Here is a 17,551-nt window from a genome sequence, read left to right as displayed (position 1 = left end):
CCAGGCCCCTGCCTGGGCATCTGTGCCACCCACGACACGCGACATGCCGTACTGAAAAGCCATGGGCCGGAGCCCGCAGGTCCCTCTGTAAAGAGAAACTCCTTAGTGTCCTGCTGGATGGCTGGCGCCCCTACGGCTCACGGTCAGCCGTCTTCCCTCCCCACAAGGCGCTGCCTGGCCAGCAGGGCTGGGGAAGCCTGTGGGGCACGTGTGTGTCCACACCCTGCCTCTTTCTGCTTTAGCCCCGTAGGTGAGTACTGCCAACAGCCTGCGTGCTGGCAAGGAAATGAGCCTCCCACACTGGCTGCCCTCCAGCCAAGCCCACAAGGGCTTGCCCAAGCTCCCTCCCAGAGCCTCGGGCCACTTACCCACAGCTGTCCCATGTGCCGTACGCAGGACAGCACATGGCCAGCAGGATGAGGAGGAGGCGCAGCAAATCCATCCCTGCCAGTGACACGTGGCAGCTGCAAGGAGGAGGGCTTGTCACCGCCAGTGCAGCCGCCAACATACTGCCCCCCGAACTCACGTTGCCCAGGATGCCCTTGGCCCCGGGGGTGATGTCACAGAGTGGCTGGTTGCCATGGGGCTGGGCGTGGTGGCCTCTGCGGGGAGGGGGGGCAACAGGAGGGGTTCCAAGCAGGACGGGAGGCAGGAGCTGGGATCGCACAGCCCCCACAGAGCCCCGTGGAATGCTCCCTTTGCGCGATGAGGGTGGGCAGGCCCCGTGGCAGGCAGCAGCGCCTGGCTCCCGGCTCTGCCTGCTAACAGCTCACAGGAAAAACCAAGCGTGGCGGCGCTACCTCTTTGCGAAGGTCACTGCCGCCCTGCTCTCGGCAGCCCTTTGCCACCTGCTCCTGCCCAATAAAGAGACACACAACAGAGAACGCAACCACTAGAGGCAGCACGCGCCTGCTTGGCTCTTGAAGAGACACTCTCTTGATGGTCATGGCAGGCAAGCAGTGACGGGCAAGCCAAATAAGCCAAGCCTAGCCCAGCAGTGCCAACCTTCCTGCACGCAGCACAGGGAAAGGCACACGCAGCACAGTCCTCACTGGCTATGTCAGCCACAGCAACGCCCTCTGGCAGGCTTCGTGTCCCTGCTCTCTCTGGGTTGGATTGTGGTTCTGGACCAACACTGAAGAGGGCAGCTGTGGCACCTGCTACGCACGGCCGAGGACATACAATCAGAACGCCAAAAAGGCGCCTTCGAAGTCCAATGCTGTAAAACAGACATTAGAATCCCCTGTCGCTGTTAAGAAAGTGGGAGGATTAGGCAGCACCGGGTGTTGGTCAATCGCTATTTCATTAACAGCCCTTAGATGTTGTACTACATGCTGCTCCTGGGCATGTGGCTTTGCAACAACCCCTGTTTTAGGCAATTATGACTTCTAGGCTCCAGTCCGAGCCAGGATTCCAACTTCATAGGATACTGGTTTTGTCTTAGCGGCTTCGCTCCCGGTTTCAATTCCACTCTTGCTGGTGCTGCTGGGCTGAGCAACCCCCTGGCCCAAGGCAGCTGCTGCCATGTGGACACAAGCTCTGCCACCTAGGAGGGTCCCAGTGTGCAGGGCTTTTTGGATGGCAGCAAGGCGGTCACAGGCCATGACGCTCAGAAGTAAAGACTCTGCACGGAGATAGTTCAAGCTGAAAATCATTCGGTAAATATGCAGACCTTGCAACTGGTGCTTCAGCACTTGTGTTTAACAGACTGACTAACAAGGACACTACGGTCTGCACGTGTCGATACCGATCGACTAGCTACGTTGTAAGCAAGAACTATGTTGTCTGCAAGATGTACGAGCCGGGAAGAGAACCAGTACAACCTGGCTCTGCGCTTGCTGGTGTGGACTCCTCAGCACTGCGCGCCAAAGGGAAAAGTACATCCTGAGGAAGGGTGCGAGCCTTCCTCCCAGAGAGCCCAGCCCAGGACCAGCAGGTGTCAATGCACCCGCGCCAGAGTGAGGAGGCTTATGATACTGAGTTCCTGGACCGAATGGTAATAACCCCGCCTTTTCTCGGGAATCTAATGAATATGTATGCTTCTGTGTAATAGGGATCTGCTTACTTAAGCCCTGGGTGTGCAAGTGAGGAGGAGCAATCCCCCTTGCAGCCGGAGCCCCGATAAACATACCTGCTTGATAACCCTCCTTGAGTTGTAGAGTTTGATTCCTCACGTCAGCACCAATCAAGAAGGCTACAAAGACCTGTGCAGCACATGCCGAGTAGGAGATGGCCCCGTGTCCTGGTTTCAGCTGGCATGGAGTTAACTTTCTTCTTCGTAGCTAGTGAAGTGCTGTGTTTTGGCTATGATGTGAGAACAATGTTGGTAGCCGCACTGATGTTTTCGGTTGTTGCTGCCTAGCGTTTCTGCTAAGTCAAGGCCTTTTTGGTTTCTTGGGCCTTGCCAGCCAGAGTGCTGGAGGGGCACAAGAGACTGGGCAGGGACACAGGCAGGTCAGCTGACCTGAACCAGCCACAGAGGTATTCCATCCCGTGGGACGTCATGCTTGGTATAGAAACTTGGAGGGTTAGCTGGCGGGGGGATTCTTGCTCAGGGACTGGCTGGGCATCGGTCAGCGGGTGGTGAGCAGTTGTACTGGGCATCATTTCCTTTTTTTCCTTCTCCCTTCCTTTTGATTTTATCCTTTCTCCCCACCTTTCCATCCTAATCGTTATTGTTGTTCTTCTTCTTCTTCTTGGTATTGTTACTGTTGTTCTTCACTCTTTCTTCTGTTTAAATTATTACATTGTTCTTATGTCAACCCTCCACTTTTACACTGCTTTCTGATTCTCCTCCCCACCCCTCCGGGTGGGGGGGAGTGCGCAAGTGGCTGCGTGGCGTTTGGTTGCCGGTAGCGTCTGGTTGCCGGCCGGGGTTAAACCGCGACACAGGATGGAAATGAAGTCTGTGGCATATGTGGGGCTCGAAGGCAAGCTCCTTCCCCAAATCCTCAGTGCAACCCTTGGGTCTTTCCAGACGCGTCTGTCCTGGGTCACGAGAGTCCAGTTTCAAGGTCACTTGTGGCTCATCCACAAGCGCAGCGGGATCCCACCAGGAGCTGGCCAAAGACGTTCTGTGTTTCCAGCTCCTTTCCCCAAGCCCTCCAGCCCGTGATGACCTGTGTTCCCTTCCTCCCCCAGTGCAGCCTCCCCCTCCTCCCTGAGCAGGCCCACTTTCAGCCCTTTGCAGGGACTCTTTCCCTTTGTGCCCGCCTTGTCTGCCTGCAGCCTGCCTCGCTTGGCAGGTGCCGGGCGTGGACGTCCTTGCCTCGCACAGGAGACTGACTTGAGCTGAAGCCTGGTTTGCTGTGAGCACCGAAACATTTTATTTCAAGCACGTGGTCAGCCTCATCAGGTGTGTGCGTCCCGAGGCACGGGCGCAGGCCAGAGCAGCCCTTTGACGCTGAGGTGGCCTTTGCATCGGCAGGCATTGCCCCAAAGGAAACGGTGGTGGCACACTGCAGCCTGCCCTGCGTGCCGTTTGTCCTGCTGCTCACACCGTTTTTTCCCCTTAGGTACTGCAGGAGCTCCTGCAGCCGGCTAAAGAAGTCCAGCAGCTTCTGGACTGGAAATGGGCAGGAGCCGCCCGACTGCGCTGCTGTGGGCCTTGGCCTCGGAACGGGGCTTGACGTGGTGACAAAATGACTCCAAGCGCGTGCTGTTGGAGTAGCCCTCACTGCTGGGCGCAGGCCCATCTGTAGCAGGATCCAGTCGTAGAAGTGCTGAGTGGAGGTGTAGACTCCGGGCTGCCTGGCTCGGGCACAGCCTCTCCCCCAGCTGGTGACACCAACAAGCCAGAAGTAGTCTGCACTGCTGTCTTGGCACACGAGAGGCCCACCGCTGTCCCCCTGCAGAGGAGGAGAGAGGACAAAGGGGTTGTTGGGTGGCCACCGTCAGCACGCGGGTTGGCTCCTTCTCTCTGACGGCACCTGCCGGAGCTGTGTTCCCTGCAGAGCGAGGCTGTGTCGAGCGAGCCTTGCCTGGGAAGGGGTGGTGGGCTTGTAAGGTGGGGCTGGCTCTCCTCACTGCACGGTGATGGTGGGTGTGTGGAAGAGAGCTGTGGTAGGCTTGGGATGGGGAGCCGTGGGCTGCCAGGAACACTAGGAGGGCTTTCTGGGCAGAGTGCCATGCCTCTGGGACAAGAGGGGCACTGGGCAGGGGCCTGCCGATGGGGAAGGGGGTATAAGCCCCCCCGGCGGTGGGGACCTGAAGTGGGAGGGGCACTGGCCAGGCCAAGCACATGCCGGGCCATGTTGGCGTAGTTGCGTGTGGCGGGGCTGCCTGTGCTACGGGGCTTGGCTCGTAGCACGCTCCTACCTGGCAGGTGTCAATGCCGCCCTGCGGATAGCCAGCACAGACGTTGTGCGTGTGGATGGCCCCTCTGTACCACCGGCTGCTGTTACAGACGTTGACATCAATGAGGCGGACCTGGGCCTCCTGCAGCACATCCGTTGATCGTCCAGCTGCGAGCACAGGAAGGAATTAGCAAGCAGCAGCTCACTGGCACTTCTCCTCCCCTGCCTGGTGGAATCCCTTGCCTCGCCCGCGCTTGGCTTTGCATCCTGAGAGGCGTTATAGCGGCATTTGCCTTCCGCCTTGCTCTGGGGAAAGGGCTCAGGCCCATCTCTCAAGAGGCATACGTCCCCGCAGGCTGACTCGGGCTCTGGCCTCTGCTGTCAGGAAGCCCAAGCAATGGCCCCGAGCGTGCCAAGCTTGCGCTCGGCACACGAGTACTTCCGCGGTACTCACATCTTGCAGTCGTGGCACCCCAGCCGCTGATGTAGCAGTTTTTCAGCTGCGAGACTCTCAGCGAGGCATCGGGCACGCAGGCAAGCTGAACGTAGGCGTTGCACTGCACAGGCTGGTCCAGCTCCAGCAAGGCAATGTCGTTCCTCTGCGTGATGTTACTGTAGCCTTGGTGAAGGAGCAGCCGCTTGATGTTGCGCACCTGGGCCTCAGGGCCCAGCTGAGTCAGCCGCGTGGCACCGATCACCACGCGCCACATGGTGATGTAGCTGGAAGGCAAATGGGGAGAGGACTCAGAGGGAGCACAGCCACGTGCTGCAGCAGCCCAGCCGTTGCCCTGCCTTCCGCTTGACGAGGGAGAGAGGAGAGCAGCGCTCGGGAGGGTGTGACTGGCCTCGCGTGCCTTAGGCTCAAGGAGCACCCAGGCCCTGGGTGTCCTGCGAGGAAACGGGGCGGGAGTAGCCCGTGCTGCTGCGCACGGGGCAAGCGCTAGTGTTGTGGGGCTATGCGTGTTCCCGGTGGCGCCTTACCTGGCCTCGATGAAGCAGTGGGCTGCTGTCAGGACCCACTGTGCGCTGATGAGGGAGCCTCCGCAGGTATGACCCGTGCCCGCTTGCCAGGGATTCTGGATGCTGACGATCCAGGGCCAGGCCCCTGCCTGGGCATCTGTGCCACCCACGACGCGCGACATGCCGTACTGAAAAGCCATGGGCCGGAGCCCGCAGGTCCCTCTGTAAAGAGAAGCTCCTTAGTGTCCTGCTGGATGGCTGGCACCCCTACGGCTCACGGTCAGCCGTCTTCCCTCCCCACAAGGCGCTGCCTGGCCAGCAGGGCTGGGGAAGCCTGTGGGGCACGTGTGTGTCCACACCCTGCCTCTTTCTGCTTTAGCCCCGTAGGTGAGTACTGCCAACAGCCTGCGTGCTGGCAAGGAAATGAGCCTCCCACACTGGCTGCCCTCCAGCCAAGCCCACAAGGGCTTGCCCAAGCTCCCTCCCAGAGCCTCGGGCCACTTACCCACAGCTGTCCCATGTGCCGTACGCAGGACAGCACATGGCCAGCAGGATGAGGAGGAGGCGCAGCAAATCCATCCCTGCCAGTGACACGTGGCAGCTGCAAGGAGGAGGGCTTGTCACCGCCAGTGCAGCCGCCAACATACTGCCCCCCGAACTCACGTTGCCCAGGATGCCCTTGGCCCCGGGGGTGATGTCACAGAGTGGCTGGTTGCCACGGGGCTGGGCGTGGTGGCCTCTGCGGGGAGGGGGGGCAACAGGAGGGGTTCCAAGCAGGACGGGAGGCAGGAGCTGGCATCGCACAGCCCCCACAGAGCCCCGTGGAATGCTCCCTTTGCACAATGAGGGTGGGCAGGCCCCGTGGCAGGCAGCAGCGCCTGGCTCCCGGCTCTGCCTGCTAACAGCTCACAGGAAAAACCAAGCGTGGCGGCGCTACCTCTTTGCGAAGGTCACTGCCGCCCTGCTCTCAGCAGCCCTTTGCCACCTGCTCCTGCCCAATAAAGAGACACACAACAGAGAACGCAACCACTAGAGGCAGCACGCACGTGCTTGGCTCTTGAAGAGACACTCTCTTGATGGTCGTGGCAGGCAAGCAGTGACGGGCAAGCCAAATAAGCCAAGCCTAGCCCAGCAGTGCCAACCTTCCTGCACGCAGCACAGGGAAAGGCACACGCAGCACAGTCCTCACTGGCTATGTCAGCCACAGCAACGCCCTCTGGCAGGCTTCGTGTCCCTGCTCTCTGGGTTGGATTGTGGTTCTGGACCAACACTGCAGAGGGCAGCTGTGGCACCTGCTATGCACGGCCGAGGACATACAATCAGAACGCCAAAAAGGCGCCTTCGAAGTCCAATGCTGTAAAACAGACATTAGAATCCCCTGTCGCTGTTAAGAAAGTGGGAGGATTAGGCAGCACCGGGTGTCGGTCAATCGCTATCTCATTAACAGCCCTTAGATGTTGTACTACATGCTGCTCCTGGGCATGTGGCTTTGCAACAACCCCTGTTTTAGGCAATTATGACTTCTAGGCTCCAGTCCGAGCCAGGATTCCAACTTCATAGGATACTGGTTTTGTCTTAGCGGCTTCGCTCCCGGTTTCAATTCCACACTTGCTGGTGCTGCTGGGCTGAGCAACCCCCTGGCCCAAGGCAGCTGCTGCCGTGTGGACACAAGCTCTGCCACCTAGGAGGGTCCCAGTGTGCAGGGCTTTTTGGATGGCAGCAAGGCGGTCACAGGCCATGACGCTCAGAAGTAAAGACTCTGCACGGAGATAGTTCAAGCTGAAAATCATTCGGTAAATATGCAGACCTTGCAACTGGTGCTTCAGCACTTGTGTTTAACGGACTGACTAACAAGGACGCTACGGTCTGCACGTGTCGATACCGATCGACTAGCTACGTTGTAAGCAAGAACTATGTTGTCTGCAAGATGTACGAGCCGGGAAGAGAACCAGTACAACCTGGCTCTGCGCTTGCTGGTGTGGACTCCTCAGCACTGCGCGCCAAAGGGAAAAGTACATCCTGAGGAAGGGTGCGAGCCTTCCTCCCAGAGAGCCCAGCCCAGGACCAGCAGGTGTCAATGCACCCGCGCCAGAGTGAGGAGGCTTATGATACTGAGTTCCTGGACCGAATGGTAATAACCCCGCCTTTTCTCGGGAATCTAATGAATATGTATGCTTCTGTGTAATAGGGATCTGCTTACTTAAGCCCTGGGTGTGCAAGTGAGGAGGAGCAATCCCCCTTGCAGCCGGAGCCCCGATAAACATACCTGCTTGATAACCCTCCTTGAGTTGTAGAGTTTGATTCCGCACGTCAGCACCAATCAAGAAGGCTACAAAGACCTGTGCAGCACATGCCGAGTAGGAGATGGCCCCGTGTCCTGGTTTCAGCTGGCATGGAGTTAACTTTCTTCTTCGTAGCTAGTGAAGTGCTGTGTTTTGGCTATGATGTGAGAACAACGTTGGTAGCCGCACTGATGTTTTCGGTTGTTGCTGCCTAGCGTTTCTGCTAAGTCAAGGCCTTTTTGGTTTCTTGGGCCTTGCCAGCCAGAGTGCTGGAGGGGCACAAGAGACTGGGAAGGGACACAGCCAGGTCAGCTGACCTGAACCAGCCACAGAGGTATTCCATCCCGTGGGACGTCATGCTTGGTATAGAAACTTGGAGGGTTAGCTGGCGGGGGGATTCTTGCTCAGGGACTGGCTGGGCATCGGTCAGCGGGTGGTGAGCAGTTGTACTGGGCATCATTTCCTTTTTTTCCTTCTCCCTTCCTTTTGATTTTACCCTTTTCCCCCACCTTTCCATCCTAATTGTTATTGTTGTTATTCTTCTTCTTCTTGGTATTGTTACTGTTGTTCTTCACTCTTTCTTCTGTTTAAATTATTACATTGTTCTTATCTCAACCCTCCACTTTTACATTGCTTTCTGATTCTCCTCCCCACCCCTCCGGGTGGGGGGGAGTGCGCAAGTGGCTGCGTGGCGTTTGGTTGCCGGTAGCGTTTGGTTGCCGGCCGGGGTTAAACCGCGACACAGGATGGAAATGAAGTCTGTGGCATATGTGGGGCTCGAAGGCAAGCTCCTTCCCCAAATCCTCAGTGCAACCCTTGGGTCTTTCCAGACGCGTCTGTCCTGGGTCACGAGAGTCCAGTTTCAAGGTCACTTGTGGCTCATCCACAAGCGCAGCGGGATCCCACCAGGAGCTGGCCAAAGACGTTCTGTGTTTCCAGCTCCTTTCCCCAAGCCCTCCAGCCCGTGATGACCTGTGTTCCCTTCCTCCCCCAGTGCAGCCTCCCCCTCCTCCCTGAGCAGGCCCACTTTCAGCCCTTTGCAGGGACTCTTTCCCTTTGTGCCCGCCTTGTCTGCCTGCAGCCTGCCTCGCGTGGCAGGTGCCGGGCGTGGATGTCCTTGCCTCGCACAGGAGACTGACTTGAGCTGAAGCCTGGTTTGCTGTGAGCACCGAAACATTTTATTTCAAGCACGTGGTCAGCCTCATCAGGTGTGTGCATCCCGAGGCACGGGCGCAGGCCAGAGCAGCCCTTTGACGCTGAGGTGGCCTTTGCATCGGCAGGCATTGCCCCAAAGGAAACGGTGGTGGCACACTGCAGCCTGCCCTGCGTGCCGTTTGTCCTGCTGCTCACACCGTTTTTCCCCTTAGGTAGTGCAGGAGCTCCTGCAGCCGGCTAAAGAAGTCCAGCAGCTTCTGGACTGGAAACGGGCAGGAGCCGCCCGACTGCGCTGCTGTGGGCCTTGGCCTCGGAACGGGGCTTGAGGTGGTGACAAAATGACTCCAAGCGCGTGCTGTTGGAGTAGCCCTCACTGCTGGGCGCAGGCCCATCTGTAGCAGGATCCAGTCGTAGAAGTGCTGAGTGGAGGTGTAGACTCCGGGCTGCCTGGCTCGGGCACAGCCTCTCCCCCAGCTGGTGACACCAACAAGCCAGAAGTAGTCTGCACTGCTGTCTTGGCACACGAGAGGCCCACCGCTGTCCCCCTGCAGAGGAGGAGAGAGGACAAAGGGGTTGTTGGGTGGCCACCGTCAGCACGCGGGTTGGCTCCTTCTCTCTGACGGCACCTGCCGGAGCTGTGTTCCCTGCAGAGCGAGGCTGTGTCGAGCGAGCCTTGCCTGGGAAGGGGTGGTGGGCTTGTAAGGTGGGGCTGGCTCTCCTCACTGCACGGTGATGGTGGGTGTGTGGAAGAGAGCTGTGGCAGGCTTGGGATGGGGAGCCGTGGGCTGCCAGGAACACTAGGAGGGCTTTCTGGGCAGAGTGCCATGCCTCTGGGACAAGAGGGGCACTGGGCAGGGGCCTGCCGATGGGGAAGGGGGTATAAGCCCCCCCGGCGGTGGGGACCTGAAGTGGGAGGGGCACTGGCCAGGCCAAGCACATGCCGGGCCATGTTGGCGTAGTTGCGTGTGGCGGGGCTGCCTGTGCTACGGGGCTTGGCTCGTAGCACGCTCCTACCTGGCAGGTGTCAATGCCGCCCTGCGGATAGCCAGCACAGACGTTGTGCGTGTGGATGGCCCCTCTGTACCACCGGCTGCTGTTACAGACGTTGACATCAATGAGGCGGACCTGGGCCTCCTGCAGCACATCCGTTGATCGTCCAGCTGCGAGCACAGGAAGGAATTAGCAAGCAGCAGCTCACTGGCACTTCTCCTCCCCTGCCTGGCGGAATCCCTTGCCTCGCCCGCGCTTGGCTTTGCATCCTGAGAGGCGTTATAGCGGCATTTGCCTTCCGCCTTGCTCTGGGGAAAGGGCTCAGGCCCATCTCTCAAGAGGCATACGTCCCCGCAGGCTGACTCGGGCTCTGGCCTCTGCTGTCAGGAAGCCCAAGCAATGGCCCCGAGCGTGCCAAGCTTGCGCTCGGCACACGAGTACTTCCGCGGTACTCACATCTTGCAGTCGTGGCACCCCAGCCGCTGATGTAGCAGTTTTTCAGCTGCGAGACTCTCAGCGAGGCATCGGGCACGCAGGCAAGCTGAACGTAGGCGTTGCACTGCACAGGCTGGTCCAGCTCCAGCAAGGCAATGTCGTTCCTCTGCGTGATGTTACTGTAGCCTTGGTGAAGGAGCAGCCGCTTGATGTTGCGCACCTGGGCCTCAGGGCCCAGCTGAGTCAGCCGCGTGGCACCGATCACCACGCGCCACATGGTGATGTAGCTGGAAGGCAAATGGGGAGAGGACTCAGAGGGAGCACAGCCACGTGCTGCAGCAGCCCAGCCGTTGCCCTGCCTTCCGCTTGACGAGGGAGAGAGGAGAGCAGCGCTCGGGAGGGTGTGACTGGCCTCGCGTGCCTTAGGCTCAAGGAGCACCCAGGCCCTGGGTGTCCTGCGAGGAAACGGGGCGGGAGTAGCCCGTGCTGCTGCGCACGGGGCAAGCGCTAGTGTTGTGGGGCTATGCGCGTTCCCGGTGGCGCCTTACCTGGCCTCGATGAAGCAGTGGGCTGCTGTCAGGACCCACTGTGCGCTGATGAGGGAGCCTCCGCAGGTATGACCCGTGCCCGCTTGCCAGGGATTCTGGATGCTGACGATCCAGGGCCAGGCCCCTGCCTGGGCATCTGTGCCACCCACGACACGCGACATGCCGTACTGAAAAGCCATGGGCCGGAGCCCGCAGGTCCCTCTGTAAAGAGAAACTCCTTAGTGTCCTGCTGGATGGCTGGCGCCCCTACGGCTCACGGTCAGCCGTCTTCCCTCCCCACAAGGCGCTGCCTGGCCAGCAGGGCTGGGGAAGCCTGTGGGGCACGTGTGTGTCCACACCCTGCCTCTTTCTGCTTTAGCCCCGTAGGTGAGTACTGCCAACAGCCTGCGTGCTGGCAAGGAAATGAGCCTCCCACACTGGCTGCCCTCCAGCCAAGCCCACAAGGGCTTGCCCAAGCTCCCTCCCAGAGCCTCGGGCCACTTACCCACAGCTGTCCCATGTGCCGTACGCAGGACAGCATATGGCCAGCAGGATGAGGAGGAGGCGCAGCAAATCCATCCCTGCCAGTGACACAGTGACACAGTGACACTTAAGAGTCGCTGTTAAGAAAGTGGGAGGATTAGGCAGCACCGGGTGTTGGTCAATCGCTATCTCATTAACAGCCCTTAGATGTTGTACTACATGCTGCTCCTGGGCATGTGGCTTTGCAACAACCCCTGTTTTAGGCAATTATGACTTCTAGGCTCCAGTCCGAGCCAGGATTCCAACTTCATAGGATACTGGTTTTGTCTTAGCGGCTTCGCTCCCGGTTTCAATTCCACACTTGCTGGTGCTGCTGGGCTGAGCAACCCCCTGGCCCAAGGCAGCTGCTGCCGTGTGGACACAAGCTCTGCCACCTAGGAGGGTCCCAGTGTGCAGGGCTTTTTGGATGGCAGCAAGGCGGTCACAGGCCATGACGCTCAGAAGTAAAGACTCTGCACGGAGATAGTTCAAGCTGAAAATCATTCGGTAAATATGCAGACCTTGCAACTGGTGCTTCAGCACTTGTGTTTAACGGACTGACTAACAAGGACACTACGGTCTGCACGTGTCGATACCGATCGACTAGCTACGTTGTAAGCAAGAACTATGTTGTCTGCAAGATGTACGAGCCGGGAAGAGAACCAGTACAACCTGGCTCTGCGCTTGCTGGTGTGGACTCCTCAGCACTGCGCGCCAAAGGGAAAAGTACATCCTGAGGAAGGGTGCGAGCCTTCCTCCCAGAGAGCCCAGCCCAGGACCAGCAGGTGTCAATGCACCCGCGCCAGAGTGAGGAGGCTTATGATACTGAGTTCCTGGACCGAATGGTAATAACCCCGCCTTTTCTCGGGAATCTAATGAATATGTATGCTTCTGTGTAATAGGGATCTGCTTACTTAAGCCCTGGGTGTGCAAGTGAGGAGGAGCAATCCCCCTTGCAGCCGGAGCCCCGATAAACATACCTGCTTGATAACCCTCCTTGAGTTGTAGAGTTTGATTCCTCACGTCAGCACCAATCAAGAAGGCTACAAAGACCTGTGCAGCACATGCCGAGTAGGAGATGGCCCCGTGTCCTGGTTTCAGCTGGCATGGAGTTAACTTTCTTCTTCGTAGCTAGTGAAGTGCTGTGTTTTGGCTATGATGTGAGAACAATGTTGGTAGCCGCACTGATGTTTTCGGTTGTTGCTGCCTAGCGTTTCTGCTAAGTCAAGGCCTTTTTGGTTTCTTGGGCCTTGCCAGCCAGAGTGCTGGAGGGGCACAAGAGACTGGGAAGGGACACAGGCAGGTCAGCTGACCTGAACCAGCCACAGAGGTATTCCATCCCGTGGGACGTCATGCTTGGTATAGAAACTTGGAGGGTTAGCTGGCGGGGGGATTCTTGCTCAGGGACTGGCTGGGCATCGGTCAGTGGGTGGTGAGCAGTTGTACTGGGCATCATTTCCTTTTTTTCCTTCTCCCTTCCTTTTGATTTTACCCTTTCTCCCCACCTTTCCATCCTAATTGTTATTGTTGTTCTTCTTCTTCTTCTTGGTATTGTTACTGTTGTTCTTCACTCTTTCTTCTGTTTAAATTATTACATTGTTCTTATCTCAACCCTCCACTTTTACATTGCTTTCTGATTCTCCTCCCCACCCCTCCGGGTGGGGGGGAGTGCGCAAGTGGCTGCGTGGCGTTTGGTTGCCGGTAGCGTCTGGTTGCCGGCCGGGGTTAAACCGCGACACAGGATGGAAATGAAGTCTGTGGCATATGTGGGGCTCGAAGGCAAGCTCCTTCCCCAAATCCTCAGTGCAACCCTTGGGTCTTTCCAGACGCGTCTGTCCTGGGTCACGAGAGTCCAGTTTCAAGGTCACTTGTGGCTCATCCACAAGCGCAGCGGGATCCCACCAGGAGCTGGCCAAAGACGTTCTGTGTTTCCAGCTCCTTTCCCCAAGCCCTCCAGCCCGTGATGACCTGTGTTCCCTTCCTCCCCCAGTGCAGCCTCCCCCTCCTCCCTGAGCAGGCCCACTTTCAGCCCTTTGCAGGGACTCTTTCCCTTTGTGCCCGCCTTGTCTGCCTGCAGCCTGCCTCGCTTGGCAGGTGCCGGGCGTGGAAGTCCTTGCCTCGCACAGGAGACTGACTTGAGCTGAAGCCTGGTTTGCTGTGAGCACCGAAACATTTTATTTCAAGCACGTGGTCAGCCTCATCAGGTGTGTGCGTCCCGAGGCACGGGCGCAGGGCAGAGCAGCCCTTTGACGCTGAGGTGGCCTTTGCATCGGCAGGCATTGCCCCAAAGGAAACGGTGGTGGCACACTGCAGCCTGCCCTGCGTGCCGTTTGTCCTGCTGCTCACACCGTTTTTCCCCTTAGGTAGTGCAGGAGCTCCTGCAGCCGGCTAAAGAAGTCCAGCAGCTTCTGGACTGGAAACGGGCAGGAGCCGCCCGACTGCGCTGCTGTGGGCCTTGGCCTCGGAACGGGGCTTGAGGTGGTGACAAAATGACTCCAAGCGCGTGCTGTTGGAGTAGCCCTCACTGCTGGGCGCAGGCCCATCTGTAGCAGGATCCAGTCGTAGAAGTGCTGAGTGGAGGTGTAGACTCCGGGCTGCCTGGCTCGGGCACAGCCTCTCCCCCAGCTGGTGACACCAACAAGCCAGAAGTAGTCTGCACTGCTGTCTTGGCACACGAGAGGCCCACCGCTGTCCCCCTGCAGAGGAGGAGAGAGGACAAAGGGGTTGTTGGGTGGCCACCGTCAGCACGCGGGTTGGCTCCTTCTCTCTGACGGCACCTGCCGGAGCTGTGTTCCCTGCAGAGCGAGGCTGTGTCGAGCGAGCCTTGCCTGGGAAGGGGTGGTGGGCTTGTAAGGTGGGGCTGGCTCTCCTCACTGCACGGTGATGGTGGGTGTGTGGAAGAGAGCTGTGGTAGGCTTGGGATGGGGAGCCGTGGGCTGCCAGGAACACTAGGAGGGCTTTCTGGGCAGAGTGCCATGCCTCTGGGACAAGAGGGGCACTGGGCAGGGGCCTGCCGATGGGGAAGGGGGTATAAGCCCCCCCGGCGGTGGGGACCTGAAGTGGGAGGGGCACTGGCCAGGCCAAGCACATGCCGGGCCATGTTGGCGTAGTTGCGTGTGGCGGGGCTGCCTGTGCTACGGGGCTTGGCTCGTAGCACGCTCCTACCTGGCAGGTGTCAATGCCGCCCTGCGGATAGCCAGCACAGACGTTGTGCGTGTGGATGGCCCCTCTGTACCACCGGCTGCTGTTACAGACGTTGACATCAATGAGGCGGACCTGGGCCTCCTGCAGCACATCCGTTGATCGTCCAGCTGCGAGCACAGGAAGGAATTAGCAAGCAGCAGCTCACTGGCACTTCTCCTCCCCTGCCTGGCGGAATCCCTTGCCTCGCCCGCGCTTGGCTTTGCATCCTGAGAGGCGTTATAGCGGCATTTGCCTTCCGCCTTGCTCTGGGGAAAGGGCTCAGGCCCATCTCTCAAGAGGCATACGTCCCCACAGGCTGACTCGGGCTCTGGCCTCTGCTGTCAGGAAGCCCAAGCAATGGCCCCGAGCGTGCCAAGCTTGCGCTCGGCACACGAGTACTTCCGCGGTACTCACATCTTGCAGTCGTGGCACCCCAGCCGCTGATGTAGCAGTTTTTCAGCTGCGAGACTCTCAGCGAGGCATCGGGCACGCAGGCAAGCTGAACGTAGGCGTTGCACTGCACAGGCTGGTCCAGCTCCAGCAAGGCAATGTCGTTCCTCTGCGTGATGTTACTGTAGCCTTGGTGAAGGAGCAGCCGCTTGATGTTGCGCACCTGGGCCTCAGGGCCCAGCTGAGTCAGCCGCGTGGCACCGATCACCACGCGCCACATGGTGATGTAGCTGGAAGGCAAATGGGGAGAGGACTCAGAGGGAGCACAGCCACGTGCTGCAGCAGCCCAGCCGTTGCCCTGCCTTCCGCTTGACGAGGGAGAGAGGAGAGCAGCGCTCGGGAGGGTGTGACTGGCCTCGCGTGCCTTAGGCTCAAGGAGCACCCAGGCCCTGGGTGTCCTGCGAGGAAACGGGGCGGGAGTAGCCCGTGCTGCTGCGCACGGGGCAAGCGCTAGTGTTGTGGGGCTATGCGTGTTCCCGGTGGCGCCTTACCTGGCCTCGATGAAGCAGTGGGCTGCTGTCAGGACCCACTGTGCGCTGATGAGGGAGCCTCCGCAGGTATGACCCGTGCCCGCTTGCCAGGGATTCTGGATGCTGACGATCCAGGGCCAGGCCCCTGCCTGGGCATCTGTGCCACCCACGACGCGCGACATGCCGTACTGAAAAGCCATGGGCCGGAGCCCGCAGGTCCCTCTGTAAAGAGAAGCTCCTTAGTGTCCTGCTGGATGGCTGGCGCCCCTACGGCTCACGGTCAGCCGTCTTCCCTCCCCACAAGGCGCTGCCTGGCCAGCAGGGCTGGGGAAGCCTGTGGGGCACGTGTGTGTCCACACCCTGCCTCTTTCTGCTTTAGCCCCGTAGGTGAGTACTGCCAACAGCCTGCGTGCTGGCAAGGAAATGAGCCTCCCACACTGGCTGCCCTCCAGCCAAGCCCACAAGGGCTTGCCCAAGCTCCCTCCCAGAGCCTCGGGCCACTTACCCACAGCTGTCCCATGTGCCGTACGCAGGACAGCACATGGCCAGCAGGATGAGGAGGAGGCGCAGCAAATCCATCCCTGCCAGTGACACGTGGCAGCTGCAAGGAGGAGGGCTTGTCACCGCCAGTGCAGCCGCCAACATACTGCCCCCCGAACTCACGTTGCCCAGGATGCCCTTGGCCCCGGGGGTGATGTCACAGAGTGGCTGGTTGCCACGGGGCTGGGCGTGGTGGCCTCTGCGGGGAGGGGGGGCAACAGGAGGGGTTCCAAGCAGGACGGGAGGCAGGAGCTGGCATCGCACAGCCCCCACAGAGCCCCGTGGAATGCTCCCTTTGCACGATGAGGGTGGGCAGGCCCCGTGGCAGGCAGCAGCGCCTGGCTCCCGGCTCTGCCTGCTAACAGCTCACAGGAAAAACCAAGCGTGGCGGCGCTACCTCTTTGCGAAGGTCACTGCCGCCCTGCTCTCAGCAGCCCTTTGCCACCTGCTCCTGCCCAATAAAGAGACACACAACAGAGAACGCAACCACTAGAGGCAGCACGCACGTGCTTGGCTCTTGAAGAGACACTCTCTTGATGGTCGTGGCAGGCAAGCAGTGACGGGCAAGCCAAATAAGCCAAGCCTAGCCCAGCAGTGCCAACCTTCCTGCACGCAGCACAGGGAAAGGCACACGCAGCACAGTCCTCACTGGCTATGTCAGCCACAGCAACGCCCTCTGGCAGGCTTCGTGTCCCTGCTCTCTGGGTTGGATTGTGGTTCTGGAGCAACACTGCAGAGGGCAGCTGTGGCACCTGCTATGCACGGCCGAGGACATACAATCAGAACGCCAAAAAGGCGCCTTCGAAGTCCAATGCTGTAAAACAGACATTAGAATCCCCTGTCGCTGTTAAGAAAGTGGGAGGATTAGGCAGCACCGGGTGTTGGTCAATCGCTATTTCATTAACAGCCCTTAGATGTTGTACTACATGCTGCTCCTGGGCATGTGGCTTTGCAACAACCCCTGTTTTAGGCAATTATGACTTCTAGGCTCCAGTCCGAGCCAGGATTCCAACTTCATAGGATACTGGTTTTGTCTTAGCGGCTTCGCTCCCGGTTTCAATTCCACACTTGCTGGTGCTGCTGGGCTGAGCAACCCCCTGGCCCAAGGCAGCTGCTGCCGTGTGGACACAAGCTCTGCCACCTAGGAGGGTCCCAGTGTGCAGGGCTTTTTGGATGGCAGCAAGGCGGTCACAGGCCATGACGCTCAGAAGTAAAGACTCTGCATGGAGATAGTTCAAGCTGAAAATCATTCGGTAAATATGCAGACCTTGCAACTGGTGCTTCAGCACTTGTGTTTAACAGACTGACTAACAAGGACACTGCGGTCTGCACGTGTCGATACCGATCGACTAGCTACGTTGTAAGCAAGAACTATGTTGTCTGCAAGATGTACGAGCCGGGAAGAGAACCAGTACAACCTGGCTCTGCGCTTGCTGGTGTGGACTCCTCAGCACTGCGCGCCAAAGGGAAAAGTACATCCTGAGGAAGGGTGCGAGCCTTCCTCCCAGAGAGCCCAGCCCAGGACCAGCAGGTGTCAATGCACCCGCGCCAGAGTGAGGAGGCTTATGATACTGAGTTCCTGGACCGAATGGTAATAACCCCGCCTTTTCTCGGGAATCTAATGAATATGTATGCTTCTGTGTAATAGGGATCTGCTTACTTAAGCCCTGGGTGTGCAAGTGAGGAGGAGCGATCCCCCTTGCAGCCGGAGCCCCGATAAACATACCTGCTTGATAACCCTC

General features: G+C 59.0%; 2 protein-coding genes across 2 annotated transcripts; both read right to left on the bottom strand.

The window, feature by feature from the left end:
• Positions 1-3,524: 3,524 nt before the first annotated feature.
• LOC129735625 (acrosin-like) lies at positions 3,525-11,619 on the bottom strand (the record flags this gene model as incomplete). The annotated part of the gene is made up of 10 exons (XM_055704861.1): positions 11,562-11,619; positions 11,150-11,225; positions 10,139-10,404; positions 9,707-9,852; positions 9,119-9,237; positions 5,903-5,994; positions 5,277-5,475; positions 4,741-5,015; positions 4,318-4,463; positions 3,525-3,848 (listed from the first exon to the last, which is right to left on the bottom strand). Coding segments are annotated over exons 1-10 (1,701 nt in total), but the record flags the coding sequence as incomplete, so codon positions are not given.
• A 5-nt stretch (positions 11,620-11,624) lies between these two features.
• On the bottom strand, positions 11,625-15,451 carry LOC129735624 (acrosin-like). Its single transcript, XM_055704860.1, has 5 exons — positions 15,447-15,451; positions 14,764-15,029; positions 14,332-14,477; positions 13,692-13,862; positions 11,625-11,639 (listed from the first exon to the last, which is right to left on the bottom strand). Exons 1-5 carry the CDS (start codon positions 15,449-15,451, stop codon positions 11,625-11,627), a joined length of 603 nt encoding a protein of 200 aa, XP_055560835.1.
• Between the last annotated feature and the right edge of the window lie 2,100 nt (positions 15,452-17,551).

Source organism: Falco cherrug, chromosome 3, assembly GCF_023634085.1.
Source record: "Falco cherrug isolate bFalChe1 chromosome 3, bFalChe1.pri, whole genome shotgun sequence".
Lineage (NCBI taxonomy): Eukaryota > Metazoa > Chordata > Aves > Falconiformes > Falconidae > Falco > Falco cherrug.
Note: the sequence above shows the minus strand (reverse complement) of the source record. Positions and strands in the feature narration are given on the sequence as shown.